At 41.9% G+C, this 26,067-nt stretch overlaps 1 protein-coding gene across 1 annotated transcript in view; it reads right to left on the reverse strand.

Moving 5' to 3' along the window:
• Positions 1–26,067, reverse strand: part of Ca10 (carbonic anhydrase 10) — a 477,395-nt gene that overhangs the window by 102,018 nt on the left and 349,310 nt on the right. The window contains exon 4 of the mRNA XM_040268984.2: positions 1,305–1,490. Within this exon, the coding sequence (XP_040124918.1) occupies positions 1,305–1,490 (186 nt within the window). The remainder of the gene's footprint in view (positions 1–1,304; positions 1,491–26,067) is intronic.

A 26,067-nucleotide genomic window follows, 5' to 3' on the forward strand; every position in this document is an offset into this window, starting at 1 on the left:
TAGTGTGTATCAAAGCAGGAGCTACAAACCCAGGTCCTTTGACTCCAAAGCTGATGCTCTTAAAATTGCTCTTCATTGCCTCTCTTCAGAGCCCAGTTCAAAGGGCAACTCCTCTGTGAAGCTTCTTCTAACCCCTTCAAGTGAAATTTGTCACTTCTTCCTTTGAGTATGCTAAGGTCTTTGTACAGTTCTATTACAGCATGACATTATACTTTAATGATTTGAATATAGCACTCTTTGAACTCCTATGTGGTAGGAGCTCTCTCTCTCTTTTTTTCTCTCTCTTTTTCTTTTAAAAATCCCTGTATCCCTGGTAACTAGCTGAGTCCCCAGGCAGACTCTCTTAGTTGTTATGTTTTAAACACACATCAAAATCTGGCCAACGGACTCCTTCAAGCTGTGGGTCTGTTTCTCGGTGTATGACCCTACCATGTTAAAAATAATGCCAGGCAGGTTTAAACATGACCTGGATTAAAAAAAAAAACAAACAAGCAAACAAACAACAACAACAACAACAAAAAACAACAAAGAGCCTTAGTGATATACATGCTTCTGCAATTTCAAATCCCTCTTGTCATGAGTTACAGGGCATTTGAGCATATGAGGACCCCCGGTCCCTAGTTGATAACCACCCTTAAGTATATTGCATTGAAATCAGGTCAAAATTAGCTACATCCTGTTTGTCAAGTGTCCCATCACAGATGAAGTCTGTTTAAACTTTAGTTCCCATTCTATAATTGAAGCCATGGTTGGGCTTACTGCTGTGGCCTGAGTTTTGTTTGGGTAGACGGTGGCACATAGTGACACTTACTGTTAATGGTGGCACACGATGACATTTCCATTCTGCAGATTCTCAGACAAACCATTTAGTTGCCTGACATTTATTTCACAGTATGTTTTAGTTTTGAGCAAATAAAGCCTATTCTAGCAGAAGGGAGAATTACAAATCTGCACCATCATACGTGGCACACAAGGGGCTGATGGGTTCAGGTGAGTAGTGAGGGATGAGGATCTGGGGTCAAATAATGCCCTGGAGATATAATAGGGCATGAGTCTTAAGAGACCTGCACCAATGTCTCACAAGATAATGCTCGGTTTTACTGTTTCATTCCCTGGGAGATATCAGGAGCTGGTTATAGACTTCCACACCAACATGCAAAAGACAGATGGAGAAAGGAGACACAGACCTTCTCGTTTCACAGATTCAAGGGAAATCTTCCCATCTGTTATTCCACCTTGGAAGTAAATAGGCACCAAACCTCACGAACTGGCACTTGACCTTAGTAGTCTGACGACCTACCTACCTCCCCAGAGAAGGCCTGTCCATTGAGGAGATGCTCCGACCCTTGGCTGTCCTCACTCCCAAAGTGTAGCCGGATCTCCTCCAGCCGATGGCTGTACGTCATGGGACCTCCTGATATGTTGACCAAGTGCTCCTTGTCCAGGCGGAGGGACACATGTCTTCCAGTGTTGTACATAGTCCCACTGACCTGCAAGGCAAAGGCGGACAGGTCAGGCAAGTTGTCCTTCCACTGTGCCCCAAATCCAGCATGGTGTGTAGACCGATGCCTTTTCCTTCTTCTGATCAGAAGGCATTAGGCGAAATCCACAAGTGAAGTAGGAAATGGCAGCCTTCCCAGATACACATCCCTGCCCTACCTGGCTTCTAAGGTATTCCTGTGAAGCGTAAACCACATACCACATTGCCATTTAGGAATTTGAGGTTGGAAACTCAAAGGTGACTTCACCAACTGCAACTAATATTCTGTACATTGCACCTTATAAAAAGATAACTTCTCCCTCTTACCATAAATGTTTGGAAGGCAGAGATTCTGTAAAGTTTAAAAAATCTCAGGTGTGAGAAATTGGAGAAAGCAATTAGCAGGGAGGGATGCCAGGAACAGATGAGGGACAAGAAAGTCAGAAGAGACGACTAGGAGCAAAGGCTGGTGGGAGAAGGAAGCGCTGTGGGTCTGGTCTTAGGGGTCTGGTCCTGTGTTTTAGTTAGATCCCTGTCCTGCTGCTGCCATCAGACGTTGCACAGGATAACTCTGATCCCTCCTCAGGCTACCAGCCAAACTAGAGGGTCATACAAGTTTCCCATTTCACCCAGCCCTAGATTAATTCCATATCCCTGATTCCCATCTTGCTTTAGTCCCTTCCAACTGCTATGCTTGCCGCTCTGTATTCTTTTGCCTTCTTTCTTTTCTCTCTGGACTTGGGGTTCAGCTTCATTTTCTGGATTATGACCTTAGCACTTCCGGACAACTGACTCTAGAACATGGTTCCTATCTGGGACTCTACTTCCTTTCTCTCCTGGGTTGACTTAGCTCTTGGAGCAAGGTCTGGAGCTTAGGAGAGACTTTGAATGAGTCTAGATGGGATGCTTCTGGGTTATTGGATGCTGAACTACTTGGCTTCTCTTCCTGCTTACTCCCAGTTTTCTGTGCAAGAGATTCCTTAAAGGTTTCTCCTAACTTCTGATTCCTTCGTTAGATGTGTCCTTATATTTTTGCTCTGTGGCATTCACTTTTACCTGCCCGTCCACCTTTCCGATCCTGACTTTGTTATTGATCGGTTATTTTAGTTCTTGGATTGCTCACCAAGCCCTCCACTGATTCATTTTTTTTTTTTCAACCACCTTACTGTTAGGTGGAGCCCATGTGACTGATGTTGGCCATGGGCTGTGAGACATCCCAAGTGTCACTTCCGGGCTGAAATCATGAAAAGTTTATGCACACTTCTATAGTCTCTCTTTTCCTGTGCTACATCAACCAAGGACATCATGTGGAAATGTAAATGTGGTGCAGCTACTGAGTGAATCCTGTGTCAACCAGGATCCCTGGGGGATTATGTGCAGTTTACAAAAATCCATAATTCTACCCCAGCCTCACAGTGTCTTTTTCTGTGCCTTTGAGTCTGGGCTGGTTTGATTGCTGACTTTGGCTGATAGCATGTAGCAGCAGCAATGTGCTAGCTCGGAGCAGCTTTTAGAGGCTTTCCATGCTTCCAGGCACCATCTTGGAAACTTGAGAGTACCATGCAAGTAAACCTGGGCTAGTAGGCTAGGGGATGAGACCACAAGGAGAAGAGCCAACCCCGGAGAGATCAACCTAGACCAGCCAACCCACGGCTGATCCATCAGCTAATTGGCCCTGTCAAGATCAGCATGGCTTATAACAGACCAGAAGCAATGCCCACTGAGACATAGATTTGGAGCTAAATAATTAGGTTGTTAAGTTTTGGGATGGTTTGTCATGCAGCAAAAGCTAACAGATACACACTAAGGCAATCATCTCTCTTCTATGTATCTGAAACAGTCAATCAATACTCTGATGGAAACCCTGGAGAGTCTCTGTTGAGTGCTTGAACTGCAAGGTCACAGACAGTAGGAAAAGTCAGAACACAAGGAGAGATGAATGAACCAGATGTGACTAGAGAGAGAGAGAGAGAGAGTGGGCAGGGGCAGAAATTGCTTGAACTCCATCCTTTCATCACAATACTTTCAAGACCTGTGGTTTCTCAAATACTGCACATCTTATTGATAAAGTCCCTTTTTTGCTAAGTCACCCTTTCCGTGCAACCAAACGGTCCTCTTTGAAGGCTCCATTCCTGTTCTCCAGCCTTAAATGCATGTATATTTAGCTGCAATGAGACAATGAAAATTTCCCTTCTTTTTGTGTCCCAATTCATTGCTTTTTGGCAGCCCAATGGTTCCAAGATGTTTGCAATTGACATTACTTCACATTTAAGTAAAATTTATTTTTTTCTGTGGCATTGCATATGATTTTCAGAAGATATAAAACAGCTCAAGAAAAAAAGAATCAGCCACAATTTCACAATTAGCCGAAACCACTACTAATATTTTGTTACATATACTTTTCACTCTCATAACAATATATAGGCACATTTTATGAGATCATTTTTATGTATCTGCATATAGATAATACATCATTTTTCACATAGATATATATGCCCCTGCTGTTAATCTTTTTGTGATATCACTTTCAAATGCTTGCATAATATTTCATTGTAAAAGTATCTAGTTCATTATTGAATTTTACCCTCCTTTTACTTTTTCACTGTTGTAAAAAATACTATGGTAAATATCCCAAAGGATAAAACATTTTACTAATCCAAGTGTGTTTTGTGAGGCAAATTGTGGGCCAAATGGTGTGCCCCGTTATCACAGTATCTATTATGTATTGCCAAATCCATCCATTATGGGGAGTAGATCCCATAGAGCTAGACGTATGTAATTCTCTTACCATGACATTGAGTTCAGGAACATGGGATTCAATCCAGTGACACCCAGGTACATGCTATGGTATGCGAGGCTGCATCAGGAGTTATCCTTTGTACCACTGGGCAAGTATCACAGGCTTCCTACATTTCTAGAAATCCACTCATCTGTGTCTGTCTAATGTTCCTAAGAAAATTGTTGCCCACTGAAGCAAGGCAAGGCTATATCGTATGCTTGTCTGCATTTTCCTAGTACTTAGAAAACACATGACACACAGCAGGTGGAGAAATCAAGGACTCTGGAGTCAAAAGATTCCCAGTCTGCCTCTTGTTAGCCGTGTAACCTTGGGTAGTTGATTTCATCTCTTAAGCTTCAGTTTCCTTAACCATAGAGACAACAAAAATTTCTCCATGAAAATGAAGGACAGAAAAAGCTATAAGGCATTTTAAAAAACAAATAGCAAAAGGACACAGTCCCTCCTTAGGAGTAATTGCTTTAAACATAAATGGGTTCCATTTACATGTGGTAGTTAGAGTATTCAAAATCATAGACACATAAAGTGGAATAGTGATTCCCAGGGGCCGGGGCTGGGGAGGGAGGAGTGGAAAGTTAGTTGAATGGTTATAAAATTTCAGTTTTGCAAGACAAAACAAGTTCTGGAGATGGCTCATGGTGAAGGTTGTACAGCACTATGAATGTGCTTAATGCACAGAAATTAAAAGTGGTTAAGACGGTCAAGTTTTAGACTATATGTATTTTACCACCATAAAAAAATTTAAAAAAAATTCCCCCATGAGTTTGTTACAAATATTAAGTAAATAGCATATGCAATGGTCAAACATTTTCAATCTCTTCCTTTCCTCTCTTTTAGCCGCCTGCATGGTACCCAGCTGATGTGGAAGGATCTCTCTTGATCTTCCTTCCTGACTTCTTCCCTACTTCTCAGATCCTGATGCGTTGCTTGTTAAATGTCAGAAGGGAGAACTTTGACTTTTGCATTGTTAACGATTCACTTGCCTCTTGAAAGAACTTGAAAGACTTAGCTATGAGGAGCACCCAAGATCATTTCGAAGGCTTGAAATAATAAGAGGAGAGTCAAGAATAACCCATTGTGCCTTCTCTTCTTCTGCCTCTCTTCTAGACTCCTTCTGCACATGAGGTGCCATCTTCAGCCATTCTCTCAGTCTGTCCGTTACTCAGAAGACTGTCCAAGTACCTGACTCTGTTAGGAGCTGGGGATAGAATGGTCAGCCTGGTCCCTGCTCCCATGGAACTCGCACTCCATTATGCAGAGATCTGAGTGGGGACAGGAAGCCATGGGAGTCCATAATGTCTAACATTTTGTCTATGTGTTCTTAAAATTGGATGCAATGCCCCCGTACCCCCACCCTTTCCCAAGACTCCAAAAATAACATTAATTTGTATTAATCAAAAAAAAGATGCTTAGCCAGGGTATGGTTTGTTGCACTTTAATTTAAAAATAAAGGCTTGACAACATTATGTATGATATCTAAATCGAACGGTACATCTGCACTATAGTAATTAACATTGCAGCAGTGCCATTTTATCTGTATGCTAATTACTGTGTTTCCAATGAACTACTTTGGTGCACAGCATGTTGGAGAAGTTTGTATTATGCAGCCCAGAAACCAGGACTGAAAGAAGCTAAAGTTGCAGGGGACATTCTGGTTGCCTCTGGCTGCCCCCACAGATCTCCTTTTGGTTTTCCCTCTCAGTTCAGTGCAACATGAAGTGAGAGGTGTATGATGCCTATTTTACAAATGAGGGAACAGAGTGAGGTTGGTGAAGGCTTTGTGACTTGTCCAGTATCACACAGTGGGTAGGTGGCAAACCCAAGACCAGTACCCTTGACGTGAGTGAATACAAGTATCTTAGCCCATTTCAGATGAAAAGAATGTTGGGGATTTTCATTTCTTCTGCTGCCTCTAGATGCAGGTCTTAGGCAGTTCCTGTTGCATCAGGGTTCTCAAGAACAGAGGACTCAATTGGATACTTGGCTGCTGAAGTTCATACTAGGAAGAAGCCTTGAGGAACCCGTAGGTCAGAGAAGACTTGGTTTTCTTACCGCAGACATTTTTACTGGTTTAAGACTGAGTGGAGCTACAGGTATTGAGGGAGTGAGGGAAGTGGGTCAGAGGTGCTACAAATATGCCTGTCAAGATCACATGTCAAATAGTAATATTGATAACCCGAGACCTTGTCAAAGCAATTTGTTCTTTTGCAAAGAAAAAAAAAATTACCCCAGTCTATTCCTTCTGTAAAACTGATGTTCGTGGATAGCAAACACAGTTCTTATACAGCAGCTCACGATTTTCCAGGGCCTCTTGTTATTGGGTCTATCTCCTCTTCTGTTCTGGTGACCCTACTAGATGAGTGGGAAGTAAATTTAGTTGGTACAGTTTTAAGGTGAGAAGAATTTTTATTCTTTGAAACACGATCCTGTTCCTAACAGATGGCATCTTGGTTTGAACCTGTATGTGGTAGCAGAGGTGATGCTGAATTCCAAACCTAAACTTCCTCTGTCAATTCTCACGATTTTCCCCTTTACCAACCCAGCACCAAACAGAGTGCGATACTTAGGCTAATGCCATTCGCTTTCCCTGGGGTGAGAAGACATTAAGCTAAACCCACATGTGCCGCAGGAGCTTCCCATAGGGCTGCGGGGCCCTCCCTGGGTGCTAGCCATCACTGGTGAACCAGGCCTTGTCCCCAGGTTATCTCTAGCTCTAAAGCCTGTGATTTTCACCATCATTAAATTATTAACAATTATTAGCTGATGGCCTAACAATGCAATACAGAAAGTTTTCTTCAAAAGGAACCCTGCAATGGTTTGGAGTTCAGGCTGCCTGGGATTATTAATTAGAGCCCTCCAGAGAAACAGAATCAACCGAATATGCATATATGTAAATACACATATGTAAAGAGATTTATTTGAAGGAGTTGGCTGATATGATTATGGAGGCCAGGGGTTACTCAGTTCTGAAGTCAATTGGCCACAGAATTCCTCCTTGTTCAGAGTTGGGGGGTCCGTCTTTGATTCTCTTTGGGCCTTCAAATGATTGGATGAGGCCCACCTATGTCATGCTGGGAAATTTGCTTTATTCTCCCGCTTCCCATATTTATCTCATCCCAAACACTCTCATTAAGACATCCAGAATAATGTTTTACCAAATACTTGGGTATCATGGCCCAGCCACGTTCATACATAAAATTGACCATCACACTTATCTTCAAATCCTGTTTGCTTTCTTCATTTCAATGGTTCAAACAGCTCTTAAATCAAACAGGTACACCACATACAACAGGGTGATATATGGAATATAAATATATATGTGTGTATATATTTCACATATATTATACACATACACATTACATCCCTAATATATGATGCATAATACACATGCATTTGTATAATCTTTATTTTTTATTTCCTACATCATCAAATTTAAAAAGCCAGTGATACTAAAACTGTTCTCAAAATGTTAGTCATATAAAAGGAGAGCTAGTTTGAAATAGTGTGCATCTCAAGTATAGAACAATTGTAAAGAAACAATTTAACTTTTCTTGTCAAATATAGGAAAGAAAAAAAAAGGCTATGTGCATAACAAGGTAGATTTGTCCCTGAGTATAGATGGATCTCAGACACTATTATGGTGTAAATCCCTTATTATTCGGGGTCTTAGATGTTGTCTAAGTTCATATTTTCATATGGGGAAAAAAAAGGAGGAGGTAAGTTTTAAAAAAATGATCCAACCCATAAAATAAACATGTCAAAGATCTGTTGGGCTGGCAGTCATAGTGCTGGTAGGTTGATGTTTATTGCAGAAAGCTAAGCTTGAGTAAAGTTTATGCTTAGAGATTCCAAAAGATTCGGTAAGTACTTAGTTATGTGCTAGAAAGCTTATGTGAGGTTTCCATTGTATTCCTGGGTTAGTCACTTCTCCATAGCTGTGACCAAAAGACCTGACAATAAAGGGGAGTAAAATTTTATTTTGGTTCATGGTTTCAAAGAGCCTCGGTGTATGGTTGGTGGACTCCATTTTCTCTGGGTTGAAGGTGAGGCAGAACATCATGGCGGAAGGATGTGGCAAAGGAGCACCATTCTGCTCATGGTGATCAAGAAGCAGACAGAGAAAGGGGAAGGGGCTATAGGATGATGAACCTTTCTAGTGTATGTCTTCAGTGACCCACCCCCTCTGGCCACACCTCACCTGCCTACAGTTACCACCCATTAGTCCATTCAAATTAGGATGGACTGATTAGGTTACAGCTCTTGCAATCAAATCATTTCACCTCCAAACATTCCTGCATTAACACAAGATCTTTTAGGAGACGCCTCATCATCAAACCATAACAATTCATGACCTAAATCTCCTCTGATATACTAAAAAAAAAAAAAAATTCCCCAAAGCTTAAAGAAAATGTAACACTATAATCAGAGTAGCTGAGAGGAAAGGATCTCAACTGTGAAAGACAGAAAGGGTTTGTGCAAGGGGTTGCCTGCTTTCTCAACGCTTTCCACTCTGGGTGATTTAATATCCCTTGGTGCTGTGGCACCTTTTAGATTAGGAAATTAGGTACAGAGAAGGTAAGGGCTCTATTCAAAAAGCACAGGAGAGAAAGTGAGAGGACTAGGGACCCCAAGCCTTTGTGACCCAAAGCTCCTGGTCTTCTGGGATCTCAGAGACCATTTTTGAGGGCACCCTATAGAGTCTGCACTTCATTTCTCAGTGACCTTGTGGATTTCAGAAATGGAACAAGAGCCTTTTAATTAATTAATTAATTAATTAATTTTTAAAATGTGGATTTGGCACCTGGGCTCTGTTTGCTATGACATGAGAGTGCTGGCGTTCTTGTCTTTAGGAGATGATCTTATTTGGCAGATACTAAGACAGTGCGTGACTATGAGGCACGTAGCATCCACAGCAGCAGGGGCTGAGGTGTCTTCTAAGCTGGGTGCTCTATACCTTCACACGTCACCTCATCTGATTCTCGCACTACCTGTGTGGAGCAGGCAGGGTTATCTGCATTCTCAGACAAAAGGATGAAGGCTCAAATGGGTTAATGATTTTACTTAAAGCATCGCCATTAGAAATTGGCAGAGCCAGAATTCCAGGTCCAGGCTTTTAGATTCCAAATTCTACAGTTTTTTTTTTTTTTTAAAAAGAATAAGTCGAAAGTTGGCAGAAAGAGTGTTAGGGAACCATGTGGCTTATATACAGCTTTTGGGGTTAGGGATCAACTAAATTAAAATATGGTGTCCATGTGGATGTGCCACCTTGGGTTTAATTTGGCCAGGCCTGGTCTGGACACCCTTGGCAGTTTCTAGACCCAGAGCAGCAGGGGCAGTTCTAGTTCCTGCCTTCCGGGAGTTGAGAGGTGGGTCATATCTGCCGACTGTTGGCTTAGCAACGGAATGACTGAGCCCATAATGAGGAACACCACTCAGTGCCAAGAAAGGTTAGTGAAGAAGGTCTGACAGCCGTGCCATAAATTAGGTGTCCTTTCTTTGCAACTGAGGTTTCCTATTACACGTCTCTGACCGCTCTGCTGAGGTGTGTAATAGTTCTTCTTCGCAATGTAATTAGTGAGCCTAAGAGATTTAGGAACACTGCCTAGTCTGGTTTCCTGCAGAGTAGCTCAAGATGCCAAGAGGCTGATGGGTAAAGGCTGAGTACATAAAGCTGGTGAGCTGCATGTTCACATGGGCAGGCGGGAGGGATCCTCTTTGCAAGATGAAACTATGTGGCAGAACAATGTGAGTCAAATGGTTGGCGTCACTGCAGCACAGCATATGTACAGATGGGCAGAATTAGGGTGGTGTGGATGGTAAAGATAAAAGGACTTCAGAAATAATCAAGCCTGACCGCTTATTCTATAAACTGAGACATAGCCTGAGTTGTCCAGCACTGTACCGGAGGTGATAGAGCCAAGACTAGAAATCAACCCATTGACTTTGCTCCTCTATCTGGGTAGCTCACCTCCCCTTTCTCTTATCCTTTGAGTTATTTAATGCTGGGGACATATAAGTATACTGACTCAGTGTTAGAAATGCTAGGGTAATAAGTGAATGTCTGGGTGGATACTACAGCCCATAGAAAAGTGGAAAAAAATCCAGCCTGACATCTGGAGATGTCCTTTACATGATACCATGCATCTGGGGAGTGGGCTCTTCTCAGTGTTTGACCAAATGTTTTACTTTATTGTTTGATTGATGTATAATATTTTTATATATTTATGGGGCACAATGTATTGTTTTGATATATATATATATATATATATATATATATATATATATATATACACACACACACATATATATGAGAGAGAGAGAAAGTAGTGATCTATTTGAGGTCATTGGCATATCTATCACCTTCAACTTTTAACATTTCTTTACAGTGAGTACACTCAAAGTCCTCTCCTCTACCTATTTTGAAGTCTATATGCCTTTACCTTACATATTTCATAGTAATGATTAGAAATGGGATGGATTAGATTTTTTTAAGAGAGAGAGAGAGAGGAGAGAGAGAGAGAGAGAGAGAGAGAGAGAGAGAGAGAGAGAGAGAGAGAGAGAGAGAATTTTCTTTTAATATTTATTTTTTAGTTTTCGGCAGACACAACATCTTTGTATGTGGTGCTGAGGATCGAACCCAGGCCGCACGCCTGCTAGGCGAGCTCACTACCGCTTGAGCCACATCCCCAGCCCTGGATTAGACTTTGAGTGAGAGAATGGAGGTAAAGGATGTGAAATTTCAAGAGTGAGCATTTGTGAAAAATTGTTCTGTATCATTAAAAGAGAATGAAATCATAGCATTTGCAGGTAAATGGATGATGTTGGAGAAGATAATTTTAAGTGAAGTTATCCAATCCCCCCAAAAATCAAATGCGGAATGTTTTCTCTGATATAAGGAGGCTGACTCATAGTGGGGTAGGGAGGGGGAGCATGGGAGGAATAGATGAACTCTAGATAGGGAAGAGGGGTGGGAGGAAAAGGGAGGGGGCAGGAGATTAGCAAGGGTGGTAGAATGTGATGGACATCATTATCCAAAGTACATGTATGAAGACTCTAATTGGGTGTCAACATACTTGATATATAAACAGATATGAAAAATTGTGGTATATATGCGTAATAAGAATTGTAATGCAAAAAAGTACATGTATAAAGGCATAAATTGGTGTGAACATACTCTACATATAAAGATATGGAAAAAGTGTACTCTATAAGTGTAATAAGAATTGTAATGCATTCCACTGTCATGTATTTTAAAAATAAAATCAATAAAACTAAAAAATGTGCTGTATATGTGTAATATGAATTGCAATGCATCTTGTTGTCATATATAATAAATTAAAATAAAAAAAAATAAAAAAGAGTGAACATTTGTGTAATTCAGCTTTGAAAGAAAGCAGAAAGAAAATATTTGGAGCTTGTGGGTTGGAGTTTTCAGGAAGGAAGTAGCTGAGATGGGGATAAGAAAGAAAATGGAATCAGACTGGAATGATCTGTTTTGGGTTACCATGGATGGAGTTGGGTAGGAGAGTTGATGTACTTCCAAGATCTCACCCACCACTCGTAACCCTGGGAGGATAGAGGTTCCTTCCTTAGCAAGGCTAAATTTAATCTTTCTCTTCCCCATCTGAGTCAGTCTGCTTTGGCTCTGAAAAGACTAGGATTTCAGAGCCCACATTAAATAAAAAGATGAAATAATTGTATTTGCAGTGTATTATTATATTATTATAAAAATCAAACATGTTTATAGTAATATCCACTTTTCAAATAATAGGTAATTTCTTTGCAAACTCTACAGGGATGCAAGGCAGTAACATTGCAACCAAGTCTCTCTTGCACTTTGTTGCTGCTGGTGCTAAGGACAGGAGAAAGGAAGAACAGCATGTGAGGGGCTGGGGTTGTGGCTCAGTGGTAGAGCACTCAGCTCTTCCTAGTCTCTCCAAGGAGGGGGACCATAGAGAGTGGTGTTCTGGTATAGGGGTTTCCGGATGTGAGTCCCATGCACTACTTTCCTTTTGAGTCACTGCTACCAATCAATGATTCTACTAATATAATATTATTATTTTAATAATATAAGTAAAATTTAAGTTTCATGATAATTAAATGTATTTTCTGTGTCTGTTTAGATACTGTATGAATATTTGAAATTTCTACATCAATCCTACAAAGTAGACATGATTTTCCCATTTTCCAGATGAGATCACCATCACATCTCATCCAAGGTCAAATAGCTACTCAGTCAAAAGAGCCAAAGTTTGAATGAGGACTGATTTCAAAGTAGATGGCTTTCTGCTTTACCATGGTTGGTGTGACCACAATTCAGTTTTGGCTTCTGATTTAATTCTTCAATTCCTTTACCTGAATTAAAATGCTGTATTACACCTTATACCACTAGAACATTGAAAGTTTGCAGAGTTCTTACCAAGCCTCTTACTGTTGGTTGTCTGGATCCAGTGCTCTGACTCCCTAGTGAGGGGCTGGAGTCCTGTTCCAATTGGCTAGAGCAACCAGAACCAAGATGGTACCCGCTGATCGACATTAGTATTGCTAACACCTGTTCCTCTGCCCCTTTCATGGGTTGTGAACCCACATTAGCTATTTACACTAGCCCAGGTCAAGATTGGCTTGAGTGGAGACTTTTGATGTTTGTGTGCACATATTCTAAAAACATAATCTAATTAGAATATATATATACACACCACACACATACATTATAATCCATATTCATTCATACAATGTATAGAATATAAATATATGTCTGATATATTAACTTTTTTTGAAAAGATAATATAGACATGATTGGACTTATCTTTCTTGATGTCTCATGCAGTCTCAGCACATGAACATTGCTTAATTTCTATTTGTGGGAAAAAAAATGGAAAAGATTTTGCTTCAAGTCTCATCACGCTGCCCTTGTCTGAGTCAGTAGGACTGAGGCAGGACTTGGGAATCTTCTGGTTTCCTCTTCCAGCTTCTCTTGATGTTCCTTTGAACCAAGTTGGGTAGACATTCAATGCTAGGAGCCAGGATGCAGAGTATACAGCCGTTTTCTGTATCCTTTCCCCACACTCTCTCCATGCCTTAAGGAATTGCTTTGATAATTATAAAGATACAGCGTTAAAGCTCCTTCTAAATACACATAAGGGGCCTCATACATAGAATCATTTTCAGTTTTCCCTAAACCGTGAAAATTCAAGGTTAGGCCACTTTAATTAACATACTAAAACTTGCCTTAGAAAGGTTATTTCTAGCGTAATGTCATTTAATTCAATCCTGGATTCACAGGGCTTTAGGCAAATAACTCTCTAGTTATTTCATCTCCAAAGAGGAGAATGCCTTTTAAGGGGAGCCTGTGGAACAGAGTGGCTCACAGGCACAGGCCAAGTCTGTAAATCGCCTTCTTATCATCCCCCCAGGTGACATTGCTGGTCCCACTGGTCAGATGTTAGAATCCTTGATGCCGGTTTTCTCAAAGAAATTAGAAATAGCAGATGTTTGGGGGGCATAATTAGGTAGTACGTCCCTTGGCTTGTTCATCACTCCACTGCATGCAAGTTAATTCTTTAACATTTATCTCCCACGGAGTCCTCATCCCTACGGGCGCGTGTTCACCAGGAGCTGCCACACTGCAGGACATACTCCAGTGCTCACGGTGGTCAGCAGGCAATGTAAGTAAGTGAGACAGACCAGGTGTGGAACCACACGGACTGCTGGAGATGGGGGTGGTTGGGGAGCATCGTCTCTCCTCTCTTGGATGCTTCTGGAATCCAGGACATTGGGAGGTGGCCTCCAGAAGGGGACGGAAAGGAATCTGGGAACAGGATGGGCAGAGGTGCAAGACTCACTTCACCGTGTGCCCTTTTTGTATCATTTGCATTTAAAAAGTAAATGATTTTGAAAAATGAAATAAGATCCTTGGGAGGCTGTCACATCTGATGGTACAACCTGGGTTGTGGTACAATGGTCCTCAGAGCAGCTGCCAAGAGGGACAAAGGCAAGCTGCAGCTCAGTTTGAAGTTTTCTAGTAGCCACATTGAGACAACAGGACTTAAAGCCCGCATTCTACAGTGACGCAGCCACATGAATGTTTACAGCAGTTCAATTCACAATAGCTAAACTATGAAAACAACGGAGATGCCCTTCAGCAGGTAACTATATAAAGAAAATGTGGTACAGGTACACAACGGAACATTCCTCAGCCTTACAGAAAAATGAGATTATGGCATTTTCAGGTAAATGAGTGGAACTTGAGAATATCATGCTGAGAATATCATGCTAAGTGAAATAAGCCAATCCCCCCAAAATCAAAAGGCCAAATGTTTTCTCTGTTAAGTGGAGGCTGATCTATAGTTGGGGCGAGGGTAAGAAAGAATGAAAGAACTTTGGATTGTGCAGAGGGGAATGAAGACAGGGGTAAGCTGTGAGGACGGGAAAGACAGTAGAATGAGACAGACATTATTACCCTGTTTACATGTATGATTAGACTACTGGTGTGACTCGGCACCATACTCAGCCAGAGGAGGGAGAAGTTGTGCTCCACGAGTGTACATGTGTTAAAATGCATTCTACTGTCATGTGTATCTAATTAGAATAAATTAAAAAAATTAAAAAAAAACCCCAAAAAAACCCCAACAACAGTGACATTAAGAACATATTTCATTTAAATTGATATATCCAAAATGCCATTTCAATATGTAACTGATAGGAAAATTATTAATGATATCTATGACCTTGTGTTTTTTTATCATAAGTCTTGGAAATCCAATATACATTTGACACTCAAAGCACATTCCAATTTGGACTCATCCCGTGTCAAGTATAACCAGCCCTCCATATCAGGAGGTTCCCCACCTGGGGATTGAACCAACCGTGATCAACAGTGTTTGCAAACGAAAATGTATCTGTGCTGAAAGTACAGACTGTTTTCTTGTCATTATTCCATAAACAATATAGTATATTCCCTATTTATATAACATTTATATCATATTAGGTATTATAGTAATGTGGAGGCGATTTAAAGTATATGGGAAGTTATACAAGTTATATAAGTTATAAGTTATAGGTTATATGCAAAGTCTATACCTTTTGGTATTAGCAACTTGAGGATCCATGTGTTTTGAGAATGGTCCTGGAACCACGGCTCAGTGGAGACTAATGGACATTACTCAAGAGCCACATGAGGTTAGCAGCTACTACTGGGCAGGAGAGCCTGGTCTAAATTCCTTTCCAATCTATTCTCCCTCATGCAAGCAGATCTATATTATGGAGTAGGCCAACTGGGCAGCAGCTGAGGGGATACCAGACTCTTAAGAACATTGCACATTCCAAGAATAAATTAGGAATATGGTGCTGATAACTTATATTTGTTTCCCATCCAAGTAGACTGCTAGCATTCTATCTGCTGAGTTTTTCCCCCCCCTCTTCTTTGTGTGTGATTCACATTGCAAATTCTACAGGGCAGGCGCACATGGGGAAATCAAACGATAGTCGCTTGGGTTGGTAGTTAGAATTTACTGATATCTAAACCCAGTAATGCATGGCCTAGCACTGTTTATGAGGAATATATAATGTGTCCTGTTACCTGAATTATGAACCTCTTAATATTCCTCCTAAGAAATTGTATGAATCTGAAAATCATTGAATTAACTGAAAAGATCAATGATACAAAAGTGGGAAAACATTTTTTTTCACATATATATTCATTGGGGGATTGTGGAGAAATTCCCACGTGTTTCTATCCCACTGCTTCCTCCTCTTCCTTGCAAGATTACACGGTCCCTATTCCCATCTTGAAGGTCAGGCATTTATTCTGTGTTCACCAAAGCTATTAGTCATGTCAGTGAGTGATTGTGCATTTGATATTTCACATTGCCGTCTGATTTTCTTGTACTTTGCATTTCTCAGCGGCTCTGCAAGTGTGATGAACATCTGCTGTGCTCTTGAAGCAAGACTCAGGGTCCTAAGCTGATAAATAAGTATCACCCACAACCCAAACCCAAACAGGACTCCACCCCTGTTGCAATTGCTATTGGATTCGCCACTGATGCCATTTACTGATCCCATAAGTCAGGCGTGACCATGGAAAAAGACACTGATTTCTAGGAACAGCATGCATCCTTTCTAGAAGCAAGCAGCCAAGGAAATGACATTTTCTGACTAGAGGTCACATCTAGGTATGCTGCTACTAATAATCTGTCAGCAACACTACCATCTCCAGGGCTCTGTATGTCTGCTATGGTGTGTGAATTAGCAATTCGATCCTTGCCCCTACTCCAGGTTGCCGATGACTTTATTACCATGTGAGGAAGAAACTGAGGCTCAGGGAGGATAAACAGATCACAGAGCTATAAATGTCAAAGGTAATAAATGTGAAAGGGGCCTGTGTGGACTAGGCTGTATTGGCTCTAAGGAGAGATGGTTTCTGTCCAAGGCAACCAGGGTCATTTCCCAGAGACGTGGGCATTTGAAATGGGCCTTGTAGGATGGGTAGGAGGTGGGCATCCAGAGGTATCTAGAACAGGGGAGATGGGAAAATACAAGGTCTGCAAGGGGAACAGTAGTGGTGACTACTCAGTGTTCTTTCAGTGTTAGGACTTGAGCAAACCTGGGGGTGACTGCTCAGGGCATCTGTGACAGTAGGCACTAGACCCCCACAGTATGAGACAGTCTGCTAGTGTTTCACACAATTTATCTTGTTTACTTTCCATTCAAACTTGGGAGGTAGGAAGTAATACCATCATCGTATTACTAACTAGGAAAAGTGGGCTCTTGAAGGTTAAATAGCTTGCCTAGGTTGCAGGGCTAGCAAGAAAAGGAGGGAGAATTTGAATGCATACCTACCTCCCTCCCTTCCTCTTCCTCCTCCTCCTCCTCCTCCTCATTATTATTATTATTATTATTATTATTATTATTATTTTGGAATTGGGGATTGAACCCAGGGGCACTTTACCACTGAGCTGCATCCTCAGCCCACCCCCACTTCAACTTTTTAAATTTTAAGACAGGATCTCACTAAGTTAAACAACTGAAGCCCTTGCTAAGTTTCTGAGGCTGACCTTGAACTTGTGATCCTCCTGCCTCAACCTCCTGAGTCACTGGGAGATGCGCGCCACCATGTCCCACTGAATGCTTATCTGTCCAACACTTTCTACCACTACGTCAAATAAGTCATGTTATAAAAGGACACTTTCTCTAAGGAATATTTTTTTTTCTTGGAACGCTCTGCCCTGCTATACGAATTCTCCAGATTTGCCATATTTTTATATCAGAGAAAGCTCCCCCACACTGTGCCTCCTCTGTAATGCGTGAGACACCCTACCTATGCTAACTTCATTCTTCCTCTTCCTCAGCTTCTGGCTATTAGAAATAAAATGTAAAAATCATCACCATCAACAGCAACAAAAAGCCCAATGGCATGATTAAGCAGCTTACAACACTAACTGGAATTTCACCGTAGGTTGAGAAGATGCATATTGCAGTAACCAACACTCCAGGTAAATGTGGCTCTGTTTTGTGCAACTGATAATCCACATCATGGCTTCAAAGCAATGTTTATAACAGCCAATTTGCTTCCCTCATGGAGTAAGATGCCTTTCGAGGGAAGGTGGCAGAGGATGTGCTATCTGGTGGGATCACTATTGTTATCTAGAGATCCTAAACCAGCTCTCTGGGTATCCAGAATGGGAAAGCAAATGGTACCCTTCAGTCTTACCCATGACACAAGTATTGAGTGACTCTGAAATTATTTGTACAATCGACCCTGTTTTTATTAGAAGAGCACATTCACCGGATGAATTAGAGCCAATTAAAAGCCATACTCTGCTCCTGCTTCCTATAAGGAGAAGATAATCATAAATCTAGAAGTCCAAAACCAAATCACCCAATTCCTTTCCACATCTCTCCTGCCTCATTTCTGTCATTCTAGTCCGTTAAAAACCTCTCAGATTTCCACTCAGTGAGGTGATTTCATGGCGCCTTTCCATGATACAATTCTCCCAACCTCTTTTTGTCACTCATGAACTTAAAATACTCAAGGCAAAAACGGATGTTGCTAGTTCTCTCCAGGTGTTTCCATACCCGCACTCACACACACACAAATACACACTCCGTAGAGAAGTCCTGTCTTTTCTGTCTTCTTCATCTCTGACATAAGTATTCAGCAATGTTTAAACATTCTGCCTCCCCAAATCCTCTGCAACCTGTCTCCTTCTCTCTGTCCCCAGCCATGGCACAATTACAACCCTTGTTTCCTCAAATCTTAGATGCTATGGATCGTAAAGTGTACAGTGGTTTTCTGTAACATTGTGAAGAGGAAAAAAAAGCTCACTCAAATAAAATAATGGCACGCCATCATCATAGGAGGCACCCCAAAGAGATGTTAAGAGCATGAAAAGAGAATGTGAGCTGCAAAAATTGACGATACACCGTATCTCAACGAAACTCCTATAATTGCCTCTACCGGCCCATGCCATGATCTTGTGGTAGCCCTTCAAAGGCCCTTCACCACCAGGCCCTGAGCGACATACACCTCCTCTTCCTTTGCTTGGAAGCCCTTTCTCGTTCTTCAGGACCACCTCCTCCAAGTCCTGTAAACCGCAGGGTCTCCATGATGAAGGTACCCTGCGTTTCCAGGGCTCTCTGAACTTTCTTATGTCTAAGAACATGTCAATATTGCTTTGTAATTATCTACCTACATGTTATTCCCTTTGAGGATGATGAGGGATCGAAAGACAGGCTGTGTGTCTCATTCACCTCAATGTCCCCAGTCCCTGACATCTGGCAGGTCCTCCGTGAGAGACTGCTGAATGCAGTTAAGGACCAAGCAAGACATGTAGCTTCTGGACACGGCCACTAGAGGGCAGTGCGGACCCATCTCAGGCCGGGAATGGCTGTTACCGAGAATCTAGGTTGCAGAGGTTGAAGGAAGCTGGCCTCCTGTGGGCAGACTGGCTGAGAGCCTAGGAGTCTGTATTGGTCCAAGGGCGCAGAATTTACTTTGAGGATGCTCCTTGCATCTCCGCATCCCCTGCCAGCCTGCCCACTAGGTGCTTTCAGGTGGCTGCCTCAGCACATTTCTTTATTACGAGCCAAAGGCTCTTCCCAGCTTTCTACCTAGGCAGAAGCAGGGTGGAGGCCACAAACAGGGAAAGAAATCTTTCCCTAGCATCCTCGTTCTCATTTCTAATAAAGGCAGGCGCACCGTGAAGGACCTGCAATATAATTGCTCCACTTTGAAGAACAACAGGTAGCAGCATCAATATTTGATTTTTAAAAGGTTGTGTGAACAGTTTTAAATATTAAAGATAAAGGCAAAGACTCAGATCGTCTTTTCATCTCAGCAGTTGAAGCGTTTTAAACGGAAAATGGTGCTAATGAGCAGAGTAAGCCTGTGTGCCCATCAAATGGTAGCTGGTTGCAATAAAGCCATTTGATTTTGGGGTGGGGGGAAGGGGTGGGAAGCCATGTCTGCACCAGAGAAGTTTTCTGTTCATTATCTCTGTGATGAGAGAAAAATAAAGCAACTCGACTGGAGTAACTTTCTCCCATCTCATTGTGGGCTGTTTAGCTCCCTCAATGAGTGGTCTGGGACAGTCTCTGAGAAACCTCATAAATTAACTATCCAACTTCCTGGCTAATGAGCCCAATATGTCAATTTCCAGTGATCAAAATGATGCAATTCAATAAAGCACAGTTCATTTTGTAAGGAAATATACTTTTAATAGGGAGAACTGGAGGGTCACAGTCCTCCTGAGATAATTACGGGCCAGAGGAATTACAGGCATGGAGCTGTACTTACTGTCTGGAGATATCCCACGGGGCTTGTGTGGCAGATATTGTCTTTCAGGGACAATAAATTCCTTCATTATATTTCCATTACTGCATTAATGCAGTAATCTCCAGTATACTGGTAACCAAGAAGGCTGGTTATTCCTGAAACTTGGCATTTAATGCTAATGAGAAACTGCAAGGCAGGCAGCTTTTTAGACTGTGTGTGTGTGTGTGTGTGTGTGTGTGTGTGTGTGTGTGTGTGTGTTCATGTGTGCACGTGCATGTGTGTGCATATGTGCACATGTGGCTGGAGCAGAACCAACCTTGTAGAAAAGACATAAACCTAGAAGGGTTCTGGGTGGGGTGCAGAGGGCTGAGATGGCTCAGGCTAGACAGATAGATCTTTAGAAGATTTGGATTGGATAGTAGATAGCAGTAGAGTGAAGACTGAACTGCAGCTGAACAAAGAAACTGAGGTCATTACCAGTCTAAGCAATGCCAAGAATGAATCCAGTCTGCAGAGGCAGGGAGCCCTCTAGGTGAGGCAAACAGGACTCAATCAGAACCTGAGAGTACTGAGCAACAAATGGGTTCCGGACCCAGGCTTGGAAGCAAGTAAGAGAGCTAGGAACTCAGAGTTGAGGATCGCTCACATTGTGTAAAAGGAATTAGCACTCGGTGATGGAACCAAGGGCAGCTCAGCCTAGTAGAATCTCTTTACAAGGTTCCATCTCTGGAGGGATCCTTTAAGAGCAAGGACTCCCTGGTCAGATTTGCTGGCGTTGCTTGACTCTATAATCTACATTCAAAAGTGATAAGGTTCTCCTTTCATTTTAAGGAAAGAAGCAGATGGAAAGAATTTCCCAAGTTTCCATGTGGGTGCTAATGAATCTCTAGCATGCTGCCTGACCATGCTGGGAACTTGTGATGTGGAAGAACCAAGTGGGAAGAGTTGGTACCACTGGCATTTCCGTTTTTCTTTTTCTTTCTTTTTAAAAAAGAGGTGACAAGCTGGTCATGGTAGCATACACCTGTAATTCCAACACCTCAGGAGGCTGAGGGTACAACAATTGCAAGTTCACGGCCAGCCTTATCAACTTACTGAGGCCCTAAGCAACTTAGTAAGACTCTGTCTCAAAATAAAAAATAAAAAGGCCTGGGAATGTGGCTCAGTGGTTAAGTACTCCTGGGTTCAGTCCCTGATACCATACTAAACCAAACAACAACAACAACAACAACAACAACAGAAGAAGAACTGATGATTGATTGATTGATTGATTGATTGATTTTGGCACTGGGGAATAAACCCAGGCATACTTTGCCACTGAACTATATCCAGAGCCCTTTTTTAATTTTTGAGATGGGGTCTTACTAAGTTGTTTAGGGCCTTACTAAATTGCTGAGGCTGGCCTTGAACTTGTGATCCTCTTGCTTCAGCCTCCTGAGTTGCAGGATTCCAGGTGTGTGTGCCACCACACCCAGTTACACTAGCCATCTTCCAACCAGTGGAGTGTCCCAGCAACCTGCAGGAGAGAGGACAGCTTCCAGAGTCAGGAAGTTCTGATGTCTTCACTCTTGGTTGATCAGGTTGCCCAACTTCTCTGAGCTGAAATTTCCTTAAATAACATTGAATTTTCTGGGCAATCTATCTATTGGCAGGGAGGTAAGGAGATGAATGAATATGTCAGTTTGTTTATAGTTTAAATTTATTTCTCTAACACCAGAGATAAGAAAAAAATGAGTTATATATAGAATCAGGATTTTTTTTCTCTTGAGGCAATTTTTATCTATAATAGAACTTACTTAGGAAAGTAAAGTTGCTCTTAGTTAAAGAAACTTAACTTTGCAAAAAGAAGTTTTTGCCCTATGAATCAGAGGGCTTTCCAGGATAATACATTAATTAAGAAGGGTTTACTTAGCATGAGATATGGGTAGTGCCAAGTTCAACCTCCTGCCAGAGGTCTCCGTTGGACCAGGGCTAGTCATGGTCATCACCTTGCCCCATCCTTGAAAGGAAACTCCTAAATTGCTGGAGGTGCCTGGTAGTAGGGATTTTTCACTATTTAAAAAAAATTTCCTTCTTTGGCTTTGGACTAAATTCAACTGTTATGCACTAGACATTTATTAACCAAAAGTTCATCTAGCATGTTATGCTATTTAATCTGTACAATAATTCCATGAAAAGGGTTTAATAATGGCTGTTTTTACAGATGAGAAAACTAAGGCTGGGGGGGGAAGGTCAAAGCTCAAGGATTCTTTGATCCTGTTCTTAAACACAGGCACAGCTAATAGCAGGAGAGGGACACTCAGACTCATGTCTTTGGGTGGATTCCATATTGCACGTTCTTTTTATGTAAGACATTCATGTCTTATCTTCAGTGACTTTTGGATTTAATCCTCTTAAATTTTAAAAATAAACTTTATATTTTACTTATGCAGAAAAGTTGCAAAAACAGTCCAAAGCATTCTGGATACCTCTCACCTAGCTTCCCCTAATGCTGACACCTTGCCTGACCACAGCTCATCTGTCACCACCAAGAAATTAATGTTAGTACATCACTATCAACTGGACTACAGGCTGTGTTTAGATTTCACCAGTTTTTCCACTTTTGTTTCTTTCTGTTCTAGGATCCAAGCTGGGATACCACACTGCGTTTTAAGGAATCTCCATTTCAACCTGATTATTTGCTGCAACTTCATGTGGGAACAGGTAGAGGTAGGGATAAAGTTTAAAGGCCAACGCTGTTTTGTAGCCGGGGCCCCTGTAAGGAAGTGACAGTTTTTTGTTTGTTCATTTTTGCTTTTGCTTTTGGTAGAAGCAGTTCTTAAAACTCATTGCACATGACACTTTGATTTCGGCTGGGAATCTTGGCTGTCTTATACAAAGGCTGCGTGCAAAGGCTTGGGATTGAGAATCAGTTTTCAAAAGCAATGCTCCATCACTGTCTTCTTTCAAGGACAGGAAATTTCAAATCAACTTGGGGCTTTAACATTCACCGTGCCAAACATTCCTGAAGTTTCCATGATTGCCAATAAATAAGACATTCCATCATCTTTAAGATGTCAAATCTTCTGATAAATTGAATTTCATAAAATATTGCTCTATTGATCTGAGTGCTCAGCTTTCAATGAAGCAAGCCGGGCAGAATTGCTGGCTGGGACTTTTCTGCAGGAAGGATGTCATGCGCTTACATGAGGAGGGACATTTATGAGATCGGGGTCCCTGACTCTAAATTTCAATTGCTGGCACTACATCACATCCAAACCAGTCATAGTGACCTTCTCTCCAATGCTGTGGCCTCAATGTTATAGTAAAATTTTGTTTCTGCTTATTAAAAACTGTGGAGAGAACCCGTGAGCTGATACCTCGAGTCACTGAGCCTTGTTCTTGGCACACACTGGGGTGTGTGATCTATGCGCATGCTCCCCGCCACACCCCGCAATCAAATTCATTTCAGAACTCAATTTTGAGAGTTCATCGTATTTGCAGAAAGGAAAGGGCCAATGATGAAAACTGCAGACTTGGCAAGAGTGGACAAAGCCAAAGTCAAAGCCCAGGGTTTCTTCCCTACACCAGCTTTCCCAGTGCTGATCTTGAAATAGTCTGCAGTGATGTGCGGGTTCTTTTTAATGTTTTTTTTTTTAAAGACAAATAACATTTTCATACTTTTATCATGACAACATATCTTGAATGCCATCTGCTCTTGCCATTTGTTAAGGCAACTCAATAAGAAAATAATGTTTGGATGACTCATATTTAGCCCGTTCATACTTTTTTTTTTTTTAATGAGTAAACAGCTTCTTTTGAGGTAACACCCCAGGATTTATGGCAAGTGAGTGGAGAGGAGAGCTGAAAACAGGGTCTTGCCACCACTGGACACATTGGGTCATCCCAACATGTCTTAAGCAACTCTGATGTGCCAGGTGGTGGCTAGGCCGGAGAAAGAAAGACAAAAGAGGTTCCACTTACTGGGGACTGAGCAACAGCCATCATTAAATAGAAAATTCCAAGTGCTATGACAGAGGTGGGCAAGGGGTGCTGGTGGGATGTATAAAGGACGTCTGTGATCCACACTGTGGGTGTGTTTTGGGGGCGTTGCAGAAGAGAGGTGAAGAGGTGCTCAGGAAAGTTTCTTGGAGGGAGGTGACAGCTGGTCTCAGACTATCAGCATTGGTAGACATCAGGTGCATGTAAAAAGGGGAGGGGGCGCTAGTTGAGCTGCAACCTAGGAGAACCCGAACCATAACAAGCAAAGAAGACACAAAGCACCTCCAGAGCTTGGAAGGTCACCAAACAATAAAACACTAATAATACTATTTGCTAAACCGTACTGAATGCTTCTTCGGTGCCTGATCCTGCACTTGAGCATAGCATCTCATTCGATGGTCACTGTGGTCCCTGAGCGGCTACTCATATTGCAGGTACTGCACAGGTGTAAAGATTGAGGCGGGGAGAAGACTATTAACCTGTCCAAGATCACGGAGCTTGGAGGAAATGAAACTGGGTCACCAAGCCAGCCTTGCCCCCTGAACAAACTAGGTCACCAAGCCAGCCTTGCCCCCCGCAATGTCTTCTCTCTCCCTATCATATCAGTAAGGGAGCTTGCCCGTGTCATACCCAGCAGCGCCTGCTCTGTGGAAGGGCTGTGGTGGATGTGTGTGACTTTCTGTGAAAGTGGATGGTCCCACCGGGGGAGTCTTTGAAGTTCCATCTGTCCCCCTTTAGTTGTGGGCCGCTGTCCCACGAAGTCCAAGTCTTGTTGCTTATTTTTCTTAATGAAGAAAGTGACTCTTAGGCAGCCCTGGCTCTTTCCTGGTTCGGTTAGCAGGTGGCAGTCAGTAATGCGCTATGTGGCAGTGTTTTCCTGGTCCTGGGTACTAGAGTGGAGGGAGTAGGGAAGGAAACGGGCGAGGTGGGCCTTGGCCAATACAGAGCCCGTGAACACCATTACGGCTCCTTCCCACGCACAGAGCATGTTCACACTGCTCTCCTGTGCCTCCCTGACAAATCTCCGAAGCAGGAGCAGGCACTATATCTCACACAAGGTGGGGAGAGACAACTGGAGGGTTTAGGTGGCTCCTCTGTGGCTGTACTGCCTGCAGAATCCACGGGTATCACTGGATTAGCATCCCAGTGATACCCGTGGGGTGCTCTGCATTCTGCTTGAATCCTATCTCTCGTCTTTCTTTTTTCATTCTCAGATACAAATTAAGCTCAATTTCTTCATCTATAAAAGGTTTATACCCAAAGGACTTAAAATTGGCCTGCTTCAGTGATGCAGCCACATCAATGTTTACAGCAGCTCAATTCACAGTAGCTAAACTATGGGACCAACCTAGGTATCCTACAACAGATTAATGGATAAAGAAAATGTGGTATTTATACATAATGGAATATTACTCACCCTTAAAGAAGAATGAAATGATGGCATTTGCCAGTAAATGGATGGAGCTAAACAAAATAAACCAATCCCCCTAAAACCAAAGGCAGAATGTTTCCTCTGATATGTGGAATACTAATTCACAATAAGCAGGGGAAGGGGTTGGCTAGTGAAGAATAGAGTTATTTTAGGTAGAGGGGAATGAAGCGGGGGAAGGGGGTGTAGAGGTAGAAAGTAGTGGTAGTAGAATGAATCAGACATTATTACCCTGTGAACATTTATAATATATGATCGGTGGGATTCTACATCAGGTACAACCAGAAGAAAGAAAAATTATACTCCATCTATGTACGATGTAACAAAGTGCATTCTACTGTTATATATAACTAATGAGAACAAATAAAAAAATGAGTAAATAACCAAAAAAGTTATAAGTAAATATGCAAATAAATGAGAACTTGCTTATTAATTTATAATGAAAGTGTTGAGTGATATGTGACAAAAGAGTGGCATGAAATGCGTTCTCCTGAACTGGGTTGTTTCTCGCTAATCCTTCTTATTTCAGTAACTAAGACCATAAAGGGAACGAACGTGCAGACTGAGTCCTGGCGGAATTCTCAAATGAGAAAAAGAAGGGGACAGAT

Source organism: Ictidomys tridecemlineatus, chromosome 3 (assembly GCF_052094955.1).
Source record: "Ictidomys tridecemlineatus isolate mIctTri1 chromosome 3, mIctTri1.hap1, whole genome shotgun sequence".
Taxonomy (NCBI): domain Eukaryota; kingdom Metazoa; phylum Chordata; class Mammalia; order Rodentia; family Sciuridae; genus Ictidomys; species Ictidomys tridecemlineatus.